Source organism: Phasianus colchicus, chromosome 7 (assembly GCF_987193195.1).
Source record: "Phasianus colchicus chromosome 7, bPhaCol1.hap1.1, whole genome shotgun sequence".
Taxonomy (NCBI): domain Eukaryota; kingdom Metazoa; phylum Chordata; class Aves; order Galliformes; family Phasianidae; genus Phasianus; species Phasianus colchicus.
In genome coordinates, this window is record NC_143442.1 from 5,063,341 (window position 1) to 5,078,922 (window position 15,582).

General features: G+C 36.5%; 1 protein-coding gene across 3 annotated transcripts in view; it reads left to right on the forward strand.

The window, feature by feature from the left end:
* The window catches only part of LRP1B (LDL receptor related protein 1B), a 591,311-nt gene that overhangs the window by 552,068 nt on the left and 23,661 nt on the right, over nt 1–15,582 (forward strand). For all 3 annotated transcript variants that reach the window (XM_090143529.1, XM_090143530.1, XM_090143531.1), the window contains exons 83-84: nt 5,063–5,227; nt 13,610–13,771. In XM_090143529.1, the coding sequence (XP_089999655.1) occupies nt 5,063–5,227; nt 13,610–13,771 (327 nt within the window). The remainder of the gene's footprint in view (nt 1–5,062; nt 5,228–13,609; nt 13,772–15,582) is intronic.

The window sequence follows — 15,582 nt, forward strand, 5'->3', positions numbered from 1 at the left end:
TGAAATTCTGTATAACAGAATTGTCATTCTGTAAATAACTTGATCCATCAAATTGATTTTTCTTCATAAGTACTATGTGAGGAATTCTAATTTTTGAATCCTCAGTGGCTTTCTGTAAGACTAAATCCAGATTGCTCTAGACAGCTGCTTTACCAGCATTTCTTAAACTGATGAAAAACAGAGTTTTGGAGTTTTATTTGGCTCTCTCAAGTTAGAGATATTACAACGTACGCGTGTTGTATCATTCAGAATAGTTGTATAATAAAATGAGAGCAATTTCCTGTTTATTCTTAGATAAGCTTTCATCTTTTTTCTCCCTTGCTGATTATGACTGACAGAGCCTAATGTGTTTTTTTCTGTGATTTATTTCATGACTGCAGTAGGCCTGACTTCTTCAATTTAGAAGCAGTTTTCAAATGGGTAGAGTACCTCTTCATATTGCTAAGTGAGACCACTTGATTTGCATCCACTAGGTTCACTGTATCTAATGCCTGTAGAGTTGTGAAGCTAATAGTGTAGGGGTTGGAAATGCAGAGATTTGCACTGGAGAAAGTCAGTGTGTATCACAGCCAAATGAACAAAAGTAATGGAACACTTCCAGGAGTTCAGTGTTTTGGGAGTGGATACCTGTCACTCTCATTTTTAGAAGGGAATATTTGCGATTTCTTGGCTGGAAGAAGAGCCTCAGAATAATCACGAACACCCAGATCTGGCATTGCTTCTGAACAGACATGAAATATTTCATTTACTGCAGTATTTTCTTCTGCACATTTCTGTGGGAACTTGCCCTCTGCATGCACAGACCACAGGAAACCAGGTGCTCTGCCTGGGGATGTGTAGAGGTTAATCCCCCTGTACCTTTTATTTTGCCCACAAATTGTACCTCAGAGAGCTGTACTAGCAAAAGCTATTGGCACTTCAATCTCTACTATCTTCTTCATTTCTGTCTTGCTTTCAGGCTGTTGGTTTTCTGGTTTTTGGTGTTTTTTTTTTTTTTTAGGTATCAAATAGAATAGTGTTACAACACAGAAAGCTGCTTTTGGTTTGAAGAAAGAAAAGAAAAAAAAATTATTACAGCAGTATCTTCTGTATTTATAGTAAGTTGTTATGTGGAGACTGATAAATCTTAGAACTGAAGAAAATGAGTTAAATTGCTGCAGTGTTTTTTCTCGCCATGCATCCTTTTCTTAGCTCTTCTCTTCCACTGAGGATTGTAAAGCAAATGGATATTTCAAAAAAAAAAAAAAAAGGGAAATCAAGGTCTTTCTTACAGCATTCAGACAAAATTTGGAGTTTGCAGCTTGTTCTGAAAACTTTGGCAGATGGAAAACTGGCAGAGCAGTAGCCCTTCATCAGGGGAACAGTGAAATGTACACATATCCACGCCTTTAGAATTCCATACTCATTCCTTAATAGATGCATTCAGTTCAATTAAGTATGACCTACATAATTTTCTGTAGGATAAGAAGAACCTTTGTGCCCCTTGAAATAGTATTTTCCACTGTGGAAAGGGAAGTGTTCATGTTCCAGGTAATGTTTTTCATTAATTGTTTATCGGCCCCTCTGCTACCTCTGTTGCATAGCAATAAATTTAATAGATAATTGGTGGGTAGGTTCAGCCCCTATTGCCATACCACTAATGTCCACCTCTGATGATGTGGACCAACATTATAAAAATAAGAGGCGTTACTTTTGGAGCAGACTTCACAACGAGTGAAATTATTTACACCTCACTTTTCTGAAAAGCAAAGAGCATCTTTGAGTCCAAGTTCCAACTACCTATAACTCCACTTCATTTTTTGTTTATTTTTATTTATTTTCTATCTCAATTTTATTTCTCTTTGTTCCAGCACTGAATACTTAGTAGAAATGTTCCCAACTCTTTTTTTTTTTTCTTCTGATGCCTTTATTCACTAATTCAGATTAGATGTATTCAGCCTTTTGTAACAATTCTTTGGTGTCTCTCTCCCGTATTTTCTTATTTTCTATTTTTCCTCTCTTATGGGCACATTTTGTTCCTGTCTCCCATACAAAGGTATCTGATCCCCTTCTGGGGACTCCACTGATGTGAATTATCTAGAGTAATTTGATTCTTTTAAGTACTTGCAGACAAAGAAAAAAAGCAGCATGAAAACTCCTGTACTGTTTAAGTCTAACATAGTATTTGTAAATTGACTTATCTATTACATCTTTCAGTCCTAGTTTTTAGGTCATGTAAAGTCTGAAATTGTTGTAGTAATTTTTATTAGTTTTGTATGAGATTTTTATTTAAATTCTTGGATAGAGAACAAAATCAGCACCCAGTTTTACTAATCTTGTTATGCTGGAAAATATTACAGTCCTTTCAGGTTTCAGGTCAGCCTTAGCTGGTTATTTTGTAAAGATATAACATGTATTGCATTTGAAATCTGTAAGATGTAAGCGTCCTAGTCATTTTAATGGCAGTTGGTTTAGATAATCTTTACTGTGGGCAATTTTTGGTTCAGTATTTTTTTTCCAACAATATGAAGGCGTGTATTTCTTGTTACATTTAGGGTAACTTTGAAGTTTGTATTACATGTTTTGTAGTTATAAATATGCGTAGTGATATTCTTTTTTTCTGTTGAATTCATAGTGTCTATTAGAATTCAAAATTTTTTAAATTTTATATCTTAAATGTGCAGAATTGTTCTAGAGAAGAAATGGGTATTTTTAATATACTATCAGATTCCTAAAAATGATCAATTGTCTGTACTTTAGTTATTCAGTTTTTATTCAGTTCTGCTCTATAAACTCATGACTAATGATAAGTAAAACAGATAAGATAAGCAAAACAAAAATAGACCTTCTTGCCAATAAGATATGCCACATTATCCATTTAAACAACTTCTGTAATGAGTAACTGAAGAATGGTTCATGGAACATCAAAGAATTTAATGAGCCACCTAAATAAATAAATACTGAAGTATCTTCAGAGTTCCACGCACAAAGTAGCTTTGTTACAGCAGATGTAGATCCATGGTGGATACCTAAAAATGAAGACTATGTGATATTTCATACTGTTACTGTAAAGACCTAAATAATACAGTGCCACTCATTCCTCCACAAGAACTTTCAGATGCGTTGTCTTCAGGCACCTGCATCTCTCTCAAATGAGAAATGGATGATATAAAACAGATGGATACCTTGACTGCCTCATATTTTGTATAACTAAAAAAGTAATTCATCAAAACATCTGTATCGTGGATATATTACTGAAGAGTTTTCAGTGTTTCTGACTTTCTATTAGTTTGGCAGCAGTCTGTCTTTATAAGCTTTGTTTTGTTACGTGTGAGATGAGAATTCTTGCTAAATGTGTATTTTGAGCTGCGAAGGTTCTTGTCTGTTGCTCAGGATTACAGTTATTTGGATGTGTGAGCGTTGTGTACATGCTGGTCTGTAATTAATTTCTTGTTGGTGTCATCGGACAATTTTATTTCTTGTTCACTCAAATGAACAGTGTTTTATTTCTCAGTGTTTCCAGGACAGGCACAACTCTAATTGCAAAACGGTTTTATAAAAAGATTGAATCTGTCCTAATCAGAATGTATGTTACCATGCATCCCACACCTAAGGAAGTGGTACTGCTGCCATGAGCACCCAGTGCAGGCAAAGGAATAGACTGTGTCTTTTCTTAGAAGGTAAAACTTGGGGTTCAGTCTAGAGAAGAGGAGACTCAGGGAGACCTTACTGCTATCTACAACTCTCTGAAAGGAGGTTGTGAGGTTGTGGTGAGATGAGGATCGGCCTCTTCTCCTAGGTAACGGAGTGAAGACCTGGAATTGCACCAGTGGAGGTTCACTTATGTTAGGAAAGATTTCATCTCAGAAAGAGTTGGTAATGCATTGGAACAGGGAAGTAGTGGAGTTACCGTCCATGGAGTTGTTAAAGAAAAGGGTAATTGTGACACTGAGGGATGTGAAAGGACATGGTGGGGTTGGGCTAATGGTTGGACTTCGTGATCTTACTGGTCTTTTCCATCATTATAATTCTGTAAAACAAAGTATGGTTTAGAAGTACCAAGTTAGTATGCAAACATCATTTTGTGAGGATGATTTAAAAGCCGAGCAGCTTCTTTTTAAATATTTCTGAATATGTTTATTAAGAAGAATGTTAACAGTATAAGAGCAAGAGAAATAAATCAACTACAAAAAGGTAAATTCGTTGAGGCTGAGGTAACAAAAAGAATACAGGGAAGTTTTCTGAGATTCCCAAAATTGCAGAAATGAAACAGAATCACAGAATCACAGAATGGCCATGGTTGGAAGGGACCTCAAGGATCATGAATCTCCAACCCACCTGCCACATGCAGGGCCACCAACCTCCTCATTTAATGCTAGACCAGGCTACCCAGGGCCCCATCCAATCTGGTCTTGAACACCTCCAGGGATGGGGCATCCACAGCCTCTCTGGGCAGCTGTTCCAGTACCTCACCACTCTTACTATAAAGAACTTCCCTGATGTCCAACCTAAATCTCCCCTCCCTCAACTTAAAACCATTTCCCCTCATCTTGCAGTTATCAACCCTTTCAAAGAGTTGATTCCCCTCCCCTCTGCAGGCTCCCTTTAGGTATTGAAATGCTGCAATGAGGTCACCCCGCAGCCTTCTTTTCTCCAGGCTGAACAAGCCCAGCTCCCTCAGCCTGTCCTCATAGGGGAGGTGCTCCAGTCCCCTGATCATCTGAACTAAAAATGATAGTTTCAAAAAGAAGTTCACACTGCCATTACTAACTGACATCCTGACATCCTCTGGGTGGTCAGCTTTCCTGTCACACTGTTTGGATGAAGCAGAAGCCAAGAAGACATACGCAGTACCCTGGTATGATACAAGCTTCCAGACCTGCATACAGCTCCCATTGCCTCTGCAGCTCTTTATGGCCTTTCCAGTGCTGCCTTATGGTTTATTAAATGTCCTTTTTTTTTTCTAGCAATGTGTGATAGTTTACCTTTTACTTTTTGGAAGTGATTATGTATTTTTGCACATAGGCAGGGATCAGTATAGCTTCGTATAAAATACAAATTGTTCTCTGTGCTCTTGCTGCAGATGATACATGCAAACTGACCTGTGAAAACGGAGGAAAGTGCATTATAAATGAGAAGGGGGATCCACGATGTCACTGCTGGCCAAGTTACTCGGGTGAAAGGTGTGAAACCAACCACTGCTACAATTATTGCCAGAATGGAGGAACCTGTGGAGCCTCTCTCCTTGGTACATATTTCTGTGCAGCTTTATATTATCTTATAAGCCTCAATTTAAACGTTTGAATCCATTCCTAGTTCGTATATTTTTTTTCTGTGGCTTCTTTCCTTTGACTGTATTAAATTCTATGCAATATAGCAGCATATGCTGTACATATACTTTATTATCAGTAGTGTTTTTCATTCATGGGTCTCAGTGTTTTGGCAAAGCCAAACTCCATCTCACAAAAAGGAGTATGAAACTATCCAGAATGAAAAAATACATACTAAGATGTCAAAAAGGATCTGTAAAGTCAAATCACGTGTGGAAAAGCACCACACCTATTGCCCTATCTCTGTCTTAATTCTTTCCCTAAAATTTAGGTGCACCTGGGCATGCTTTCCTTCAAGTAGCGTGATGTGACTTCAGTCTTTTCCCCATGTCTTTGTGGAGTTAAAAAGAATAATAAAAGGCATTTTCCTCACCTAATTCTCAGGAAGATTTGGTAGATCAGAATTCAAATCCTTTGTTTGCTTGTCGGAATTTGAAGTCATGTCTCTTAAGAGAGATTATCCTAACTGTCAGAATGAGGATATCTAGGAGTTGGCCTTTGTGCCCAACATATAGGCTGCACCAGGTTGTGTACTGCAATTAAATACTGCTTGGGCTAGAAAGTGTGTTAAGTACTCTAAAATTTAGTGCTATGTGAGAAAGCAGAAGTTAAATTCTGTTTTCTGTTCCAAAGAACATTTAAATACTTGATTGAAAGCAGGACATCTGAAGGAGAAGCTTGCTTAACTCTCTCTTCTTGGAAAACTGTCAGATGTTGGAGTTGAATCTTATTCCTCTATGTGGTGAAGTGACAAACATCCAAAAGAAAGACACCTGACCATAGGATCTGTTTAAAACAGAACTCCCTATAATGCAGAATCATGTGTCTTAGTCTCTGTGACAAAATGAGCTTAGATCTTAATGTTTTCCTTAAAATTCTGTACTAATTTAGCTTATATATTTTAGTAATTCAGCTTCACTTAATATGCTGGCTTCAGTGGATCTTATTCTGATTTCCTGATGTATGTGCTAAACAAAGGGTTTTTCAGTTCTGGGTATTTGAAAGTTAATAATGTTTTTCTTTGTTCATATCACTAATAATGGCTAAATAGTAGAAAATCAGAATTACTTTAAGTTGATTGAATTATACTCAAAACTGCTTCCAACAGCTTATGGAAGTAGTGACACAAATGATAAGCAGAGATTTTTATCAGGTTAGTGAGATCGATATGCGTTTAGTGAGGACACGCAAGTGAATGAAAGATGTTCACGGATGATTTAAATGATGTGCACAACTTCACTGTCATCTGAAGAGGGGATGTTTACTCCCACATCCTTACATATCTGGCATTTAATTGATACTCTTGAGGTGACAGGCACAACAAGTAACTTAGCTCCCAGTGCTCAGCTCAGTTCTGATTCCTGCAGAGACCTCTGGGTTTTATTTTTCCTTTTCTTTTGACAGTAGCCATTGAGCTCAGATACTTCCAACAGCTTTTTCTTCACCAGGCAGCTCACAGTTGCTGTGCTCACACAGTTATGATATAACCTGGATTTGTAATACCTTTTTCCTACTAAATCCAACCTCTGAAATCTCTCTGCCTTGCTGGAATAATTAGTGAAGCAGACTTGATGACCGGTGAGTTTTGCTGATCTGTTAATTGTGCCCCCCTTGCTACAGAGAGCCTGGAGGTGCAGAAGTTAGCCTTATTTCTGCTTGATCTCAAACAGGACAATGTGTCTGTACCAAAAACATAAGCCATTAGGAGAGCAGCATGAATATCACTCCAGTCCACATTCCAATCATAAACTGCCTGATGTGGGGAATTTAACTTCATCAGAAGTGTACTGTACAACGATTAGTCACAACATGCTCAGCTTTTATCAGCTGAGACCAGCATAGAGCCATTTCTGCTCACTAGTAATGGAGACTTGGATCTTAGAGTCACAGATCCTATTGCTGAACACACAGAGAGCACCTTGCTCCCACATCCTTATGATGTCAAAAGTTCTGATGGCTCTTACTGGGCCATACCTGCTGATAGGAGTATTATTCTGCTGTGCTCTGTTCACTTCCTAAATTTCATCAATTTTTAATAACCGTATTTCAAGTTAACCAGATTTTCCATTCACGCCTTGAAGCCCATGCCATAACCTTCATGTGAAGGTGTGGGAAAAAAAGATGATATATTTTTCTAAATCAAAGTGACTTCACCCAGCATTGCAGATAACATTTTCGAATTGATCCACATCTCATCTTACTTGCACATCTTGCCCCTGGACTCTGTAAATATTCTATTAGGAAGAAATCTCTATTTCTTATCAGACTGTATTACTTACCTATATCAGACTATAAATCATGTCTTCTTGAAACAAACTAAGAAGTTAATGAGATGCCCCCTTGTCCAAGTTTAATGTAATCCATATTATACTAAAATCATTATGTTTTTTACAGAGGAAACTTAAACTGGGTGTTAAGGCATTAAAAATCCCTTAACACAGATTACTCAGGTATTTTTGCAATGACCATTTCTTCTTTCCAGTCAGATAAACCACCATGCCAAATATCCTACTGGGTCAACGCACATTTAGTAGCAAGGGCTGCAAAAGCCATTCACAATTTTGAGAGAGGGTGTGAAATGCAGAACAGAGCAGCATTCACTCACTTCCTTCTCATCATTTCAGCCTTGGAGATAGAGCTGATCTTCCTAATCAGGTTCATGAGGCTCATCAATGGACAAGTTGCTTTACTTTTGCAAATTGAAACATAGGAACATAAAGGTTCTTTATTACCAGGAATTCCCCTGCTTTTCATTCATGTTTGTAGAACTTAAGCATCTCATGTCCAGATTTCAGTGTTTTGTCCTAGCGGGTTGACCTGTCTGTTGGCAAAAGGTATAGAACATACTGATTATCTGTGTTTGTGTAGAGAATTCTTTTGCATCCGGAAAGTACAAAATGACCATTTTAAATTGACTCACTATCAATTTATTTTACTGTGTTATTCCTACTTGTGCAACTGCCTTTCCAACCAGTTCTTTCTAATACAGTTTCTGATCCACTATACTTTTGGCTCATCAAACTATGCTACTAAACTGTTGCAATCAAGTTGCATTGTGTTTTCCCTGATTCCTTCTTTTTTTTTCTTTTTTTGTTCAAAATGATGATGCTTTTTCCTCTGGAAGTTCCAACATCCATATATGTGTAAGTGCCTATCCAAATTGTACTCACAAAATATAAATGACCTGTGATAACTGCAGCTTGCTTGAATCTCCCTTTTGTAGAAACCCTGGTTGCCCTTATCTATTTCTCATATTTTCCAACTCAAATAGCCTTGATGGAAGCAATCCACAAGTGCCTTTCTACACACATGCCCTTTGGGAAGTATAGGGCTTGTTGATAAATGTACATGGCAGAACTGCAGAGCATGTGCCTCCAGGCTAGCACCAATGTGAGAAGCAGCAGCCACAGCTGGTGACGGGGAAGGGTACACAGGGACCACTTAGCAGATGCATTTCCACTCTCTCCCCATTTCAAGGAGTCAGTTGCTGTCTATTAGTTCTGCCACGATGGGCTCCGTGAAACGGCTCTGTGAATTTGATTTGCCTGGGACAATATCTGGACTTCCTGACGTGGTGTTTGCTCATCCAAGGTGTTGTGCACATCTCTTGACTCGAGGGAAATTGGTTCTGCTGCACGCTGCTGGTGTTTAGCTGGGGAGCTTCATGGGGAACGAGCTTCTGAAGTTAGCCAGCTGCTCTGAGGTTTCCTTGGGAGTCAGGAAGTTTCCTCATTGTTGGGTTCTGTCTCAAAACTCAAGGCAAATACACCATGAAAGCAAATCTGTCATTGTTTTCTGATACAAACAGAGTGCCACAGCATATGAGATGCACGTCTGGTGAATGTGTGTGTTCCACAGAATGTGTAAATTCTGTTCTTCGTTACCTAATTCTTAATAGGAAAGTGATAACCAATTAAGTAAATCACAGAGTATTACTCGTTTTTGTTTTGTTTTTTTTTTTTTCAAAACGTGATTGTGCTAAATCTTTGCTGGATGTGGTAAGTTGTAGAACCTCATTATCTGCACACAAATGTTAATTTGTTAAACAAATCCCACTGGCAATTCAGGGATTATTCACTGTTGGTTTACTTACTGCTAAGCCGTTTGGCAAATTCCTATGTGAACATTATATAGCTAGAGATTGGGGCAGCTTTAATTAAAATTTAAAAGTTTATGACAGTTGTATTGAACTACAAAAATTGAACAAAGAAAATGTCATCTGTTAATTAAAAGTACACATCTGAGACATGTAATTAAAAGTTTGGGTATAATAATGAACACTTTCCAGTAAACCAAATTAATGGGAATTTGGAGGGGAATAAAAAAAGATATCATATAAATACACTTCATTTTTACTTACAGTTTAAAGTAAAAATGTTGGAGGAAAGTTTTCTAAATGTCTTGAATGCATAGGCTAGATTAAACTAGTTAGATGAATACATCTTTGTACTTTATTCTTGTTATGAATGGTAAGTTTAACCATACAGAATCATGATGTTTGTAGAGAAGTGAGTAAAAAAATGTGTAATTGATGAAATACACTCCTAAACTAAAAAAAAAATTCTATATTATGTAGATGTTATTTTGTGTTCTGCTTTATAAATAAAATGCAGGGACACAATGCTGTACTGAAAATGCTATCAAAGAAGAAATTGTTTAGTTTGTTCATGTCTGGCCAGTTCCTACAGTCTCATGCTGGTAAGCCCTCCAGGAACATGTACATCACCTCTAATCAGGACTGGGGACTGGATGAGGGGAGAGGATGGGTGTTTCAATGGAGGATTGTCTGGTCTGGTGTGCAGCTGATCCAAAGGAGGCACTGCAACCTGTGTTGAGAGGAATGCATTTTTAGATGGTTCTTTTCTCCTTTGCTTTCACAACATGGACAGAATGCATATCTATTGGGATGGATCCCAATCAGCTCAGCTTCTAATTATGTACTGTAATACAGCTTCTCTCCACTACTTTTGGTTCAGTAAAGCTAATTATGGTTCACAGAAATGAATTATTGTGATTCCCACGAACTGCTGACAACCCCTCTAGAGGACATAGTGTTACTTATAGGAGGATGGTGTGCCAGATTGCTTTAATAGGGACAGCAAGTGAAATATGCAAATGAAACAGATTGTGTGTATTCACATGTAACAAATAGAATGCACGTATTGCTGGTAGGGAATTTACCATCAACTGGAAGAAATAAATTACTGATGTCTTTGTGCAGGCATTCATCTAGACTAGCTCATTTTTTTTGAAAATTTTTAAAAGCTAACAAATATAGTGTTTATTTTCTTGAAGTAAAAGGGTAGTACATTCTTTTTTATAAAAAATACTGAAGAATGGACAAATGTCAGGGATTGAGAGACAGCCTTCATTCTGTCTCTATGCAGCTGAAGTCCTGAAACTTCATTACCAGTGTAAATAAGGTTTAAGGCTTCAGGTTTCTGTGTCTGAGACTACTATATGAGACATCTGGTTACATCATTATTTAGATTCTGTTGTATGAAAACTTGTGGCACTCACAGTTTATCATTGTTTTGTACTGCAATTTTACTAAGCTGTTCTTGGAACTATTTCATATCCCAAATCCAAAATAATTTATGAGAATAAGGCAGATGAAAATGTCATTACTGTTATTGTTATTATTTCAGATGCCAACGGTCTGTGTATAAATAGGCAATGAACTATTAATATGATGAAAAGTCATGTTAAATTGAGTGAGAAAAGAAAAATGGGGTTTTGGCTGTACTGAATTAAATTTTCATATAACTGTCCACAATTTGACACATTTATAAGGCTACATTAGCAAAGAATAGAATAATTTTTTCTACAAACTATGAAAATATCCTTGTCCTATCAATTTAAAAAATAGAGGGACATTAATAATAAAAACTGATTTCAGACTTAGCTACTATCACTATTTCATTTGTAAGATGGATTTAGAGAAAGATTATGAGGAAACCCCCAGACTCAGGGGCAGAAATTTAAATACAAGTGTATACATGGGGAAAAGCAAAGAGTTTGTGCTAATATCTGAGTTCAACATTTTTGATTTAATGTTTAGATCACAGGGGACAGATATGAATAACCAGGCTGATGCATATTAAACTAGTTGGAGCTATTTTAAGTCCATGGTTTTATTCCTGCTGTACTCATTAGAGGAAGAGACTAACTGATCTCACAGCCTTTAGGATGATTTGCAAAACATTTTAAATTAGCAAAGCTTAAAATAGAAAATATAGAGAAGAATTACATGAAGGGTTTGATGTAACAAACTAAAAAGAACTAAGGGGAAGAAAAAAATACAGAATCATTTTGCGTGCCTCTGAGAAACTAGAAAAATATGGGTACTTATTTATTCACCACTGAATATGATACTAAATGATTATATAGTTTTAAAACAAAGGTAGACTGGAAATTAATGAAAATTGTTGAGTTTATGGAATATTTAGTTTGTATGACTTTAATGAGAGAGCCAGCTAAATAAAGTAGGAAAAGAATCACACATTGCAGAGCTTAGATGAAGGAGTGGTAAGATTTCAGGAGACAGATGTGAATTTGTAATTAGATGTGGTTACCTGTGTGGGAGATTGTATAAAAATTACTGAAGAAACACTGAATGAGACAAAATACTGCAAGCAAAGGACCAAGTCATAATGTTTCAGCACATCAGGCAGAGAGTAGGGATTTACTGTTAGATTAATACACAGGTAAGAAATTGCTATGGGAAAGTGACCCTTAAATGTTAATGCATTTAACTACTTAAGATCATGCCTCTTGTGTATGTTTTATACTAAATACTGTGCACTGATCTGACTCAATCCAAGCATAGCTTCTCTGGTGTGCTCTCTATCCCACCCCTCTGTGAAGGAGGATTTTAACCAATAATTTCTGCCTCGTGTCCTGGTGTGAAGTTGTACAAATGTAAATGCAGGGATTACTGGAGTCTTTCATTACTGCATTATCTGGCTTTCTCTAATCTCCTTCCAATTTCACAGCTGTATCACTATCTGGATTGGGTAGTCAATAACAAAATCTCAGAGTCTACTTTCTCCTGTTTGTGTCTGCAATTCCAGACTGAAGGGCTTCTGCCTTTTACACACAGTGTATTATGCAGTTAACTGATTGACCTTAACGTTTCTTTACGTGTAGCCCTATTTCATCACCACAAAGATGAGATATCAAGCAAACATATACTAATCTTACAACATCCCATTAGTTGTCTTTCTTCTCTAAATTTGCCAAAGCTGATGCTACTGATATACTCATTCAGGACTAGACATTTCAGTTCTCCCACCTACTCCTTAAATTTCTGCCTTATGTGTGTTCATGTGTTGGTTTTCTGATGAAACATTCCTTTAGTGCTGCCTGTTACCCAATTACTATCTGACTGTCTCTAGCCTGCGGTGTGGTCGTCTTTGCACCAATATGGCATTTCTTAATCATTGCCCATTAGCAATCTTGCTCTGCAGTAATTCAGTTAGGATCTTGATTGCACTTGCCAGCAGGTTGGGTTCCATATGATTCAAATAAATTCTGTCCTTTCTGCCACTTAATTCCAGGAGTATACTCAGGTTTTGATTAATCTGCATCTCTTTCCATAGCCACCTTGGAGTCCAGGAAGCAGAAGTGTTAAACTCAATCAATTCTCTCTAAATTTAAGAAAACCCAAAAGGCTGAATTAAAGCAAAGGAAGTGAGACTTGAGGAAAAGAAAAGTTTAATAAGAAATAAGTGAGACTGGATTATTAGGAATTGAGAAGGAAAATGGCTAGCTGGACACATCAAATCATTTGACTTGAAGAGGAGATTACAAATGAGATACAAAAGTACATTCAGGAGATAGAAAGACATTTACATGATATAGAAAGTTGTTTTAGAAAAGATAAGCCTTAAAAATTCAGTGAGAAGTGGAATAGTTTAATAAAACAGTGAAGTTGAAACAAAGCTATAAATCTCAAAGACATGAGATATAGTTAAGGGAAGAAAAAAAGGGAGAATTGAAATAGGTTAAAATGATAGGAGGAAAATGCATCAGAGTTTAAATGCTATTGTAAAATCACATAAGGCTACTGTAGAATAGGGGTTCATTTTATACTTTTTTTTTTTTCTACCCCTTCGCTACTTTTCATTGCATATTGGACATTTGGTGCATCTTTGGTCTGTTACAAACAGCTGTCCTTAAGTTACAGCATTGACTCATGCGTTAAAATGTATTGCTTTTATGATGCGTATTTGTCTTTAATCATTATTATTTCAATTTTTATTTACTTTTATCACAAAGTAGTTTTCTTTTTTGAACAGGGAGGCCCACCTGCAATTGTGCACTGGGTTTTACAGGACCAAACTGCAATCAGACAGTCTGCCATCATTTTTGCCAAAATGGAGGAACCTGCAGTGTCACTGCTGGAAATCAGCCCTTCTGCAGCTGCTTGCCTGAGTATACAGGAGACAGATGTCAGTACTGTAAGTAATCGTCACAAACTAGAAAATCTGAAATTATAGTGGAAATTCTGTATAACAGAAGTTTAACGTGAATCAGGTTGTTTTCCTATTGCACAGATTGATAAATTTATCTCCAAAATTATTCTTCTGAGAAAATGGGACCTTACATATCGAAGGGACCTTTCAACACTTGCAATATCCTTCTAGACATATATGATAAGAAAGAGCTTTTTTAGAAATTATTTTTATATTTTCATGAAAAAAAATCCTACTAGATGTACCCAACATCTGACTTCATAAATCAGATCATTGCTTTTTTCATTGCTGGTGGAATTCCTAGTTGGTTAAAGAATGTTTCTGTTATCCTTTAACTTCACAAGAAGCCAACCCTTGTGTCTCCAACTGCTCTCTTTCCCTTTTATTTCTAAGCCCAGTAAGCAGCATATTGCCAGTGCTGCTCTGAGTTTTGTTCCTCTACTTGACTCAATCCAAGATCACCTTCAGTGTGGTTTCTGCCTCATAATATTGAAAATCAAGATTTCGATGCCTTACTCTTGTATAGTTCTCAGGGCTCAAGTTCTGTTCTCTGCATCTGAATTTCTCCTTACTTTTTCATTTTACTGACCCATCAGTCTCATCTTACTGAGATGCTGTTTTCCAAAGGTTTCCATGCCTCAGGAAAGTCATTGGTGCTCTGACAAGCAGCTAGTTACTGGCATGTATTAATGTATTAATTTTCTGAGATTCAATTTTGTTTCTAATTTTCAAAATTCTCCTTTTCTCTCCTCCTGCTTTCCTTTAACTGAAATGCTGAGATAGAGGACTGTTGTAGTGCCTGTTATAGAATACAGCATTCAATGTGAAAACCATCATTTTTTTTTCTTTTACATAATTCACTGAAAAGAGTAATATTGGACAAAATTGAAGGGGAATTAACTGTTAAAAAGGTCTGTTTTGGAATCATCTGTTAGATACAAAAAGTGCTTAGTTTTAGTGATACGGCTGTCAAATAGGGAAAGGGTTAGTGCGTGTCTTTAAATAGGATTTGCACTGAAGTAAAATGAATGCATTTCCAGTTGGGAGACTATGAAATAAATTGAAACCTTTGAATGGGAAACCAGCAGTAATTGTGATTCTCTTCCACTTGATATTAAACAAACTGCAAGGATCCACAAATAACTATCTGCAAGAACAATAGGGTATTTCAAAACAGTATAGTACATAAATCATGCCCAGACAGACACACAGATTAAGAAAAAATATTTACTTGAGGCTTACCCAAAACCAAACAAATTGTTTCTAGTTGAATGCTTCTGCAAACATAGTTTTAGCTTCTTTTTTTTTTTTTTTTGGAAAGCTTTTTTCTTTTCACTTTTTTTTTTTAAAGAATCAATTTAAATGTAAATGTACAGGTCCTTTTTAAACAGTGCTCATTATCAGATTTGGATTGTCTGCTGCTACTTTGGAAAAACGGCATCATATGAAGACACTCAAACATTACAAAATACAAAATAAAACTTTTGTTTATTTAAACCTTAATACTTTTAGGTCATAGAGTCTTACAGTCTTATAGAATATTATTTTTGTGGCCAGTGGCAGTTCTATGAAACTATATGAGTTTACAGCTAGCAGTGGATGTATAAATTCATAGCTAGGTCACGGTTATTTTTTTGCTTTATCAAACATATGTATGATTTTTTTTTCTATATTTAACATAATCACTTTGTAGGCATAATGAAATACATTTAAGACAAATTTATTACAAAGATTGGTTGCCTCTACTGTATCTTATTCGGTTTTTCAATGATATCATTGAAACAATTTTTTTATGC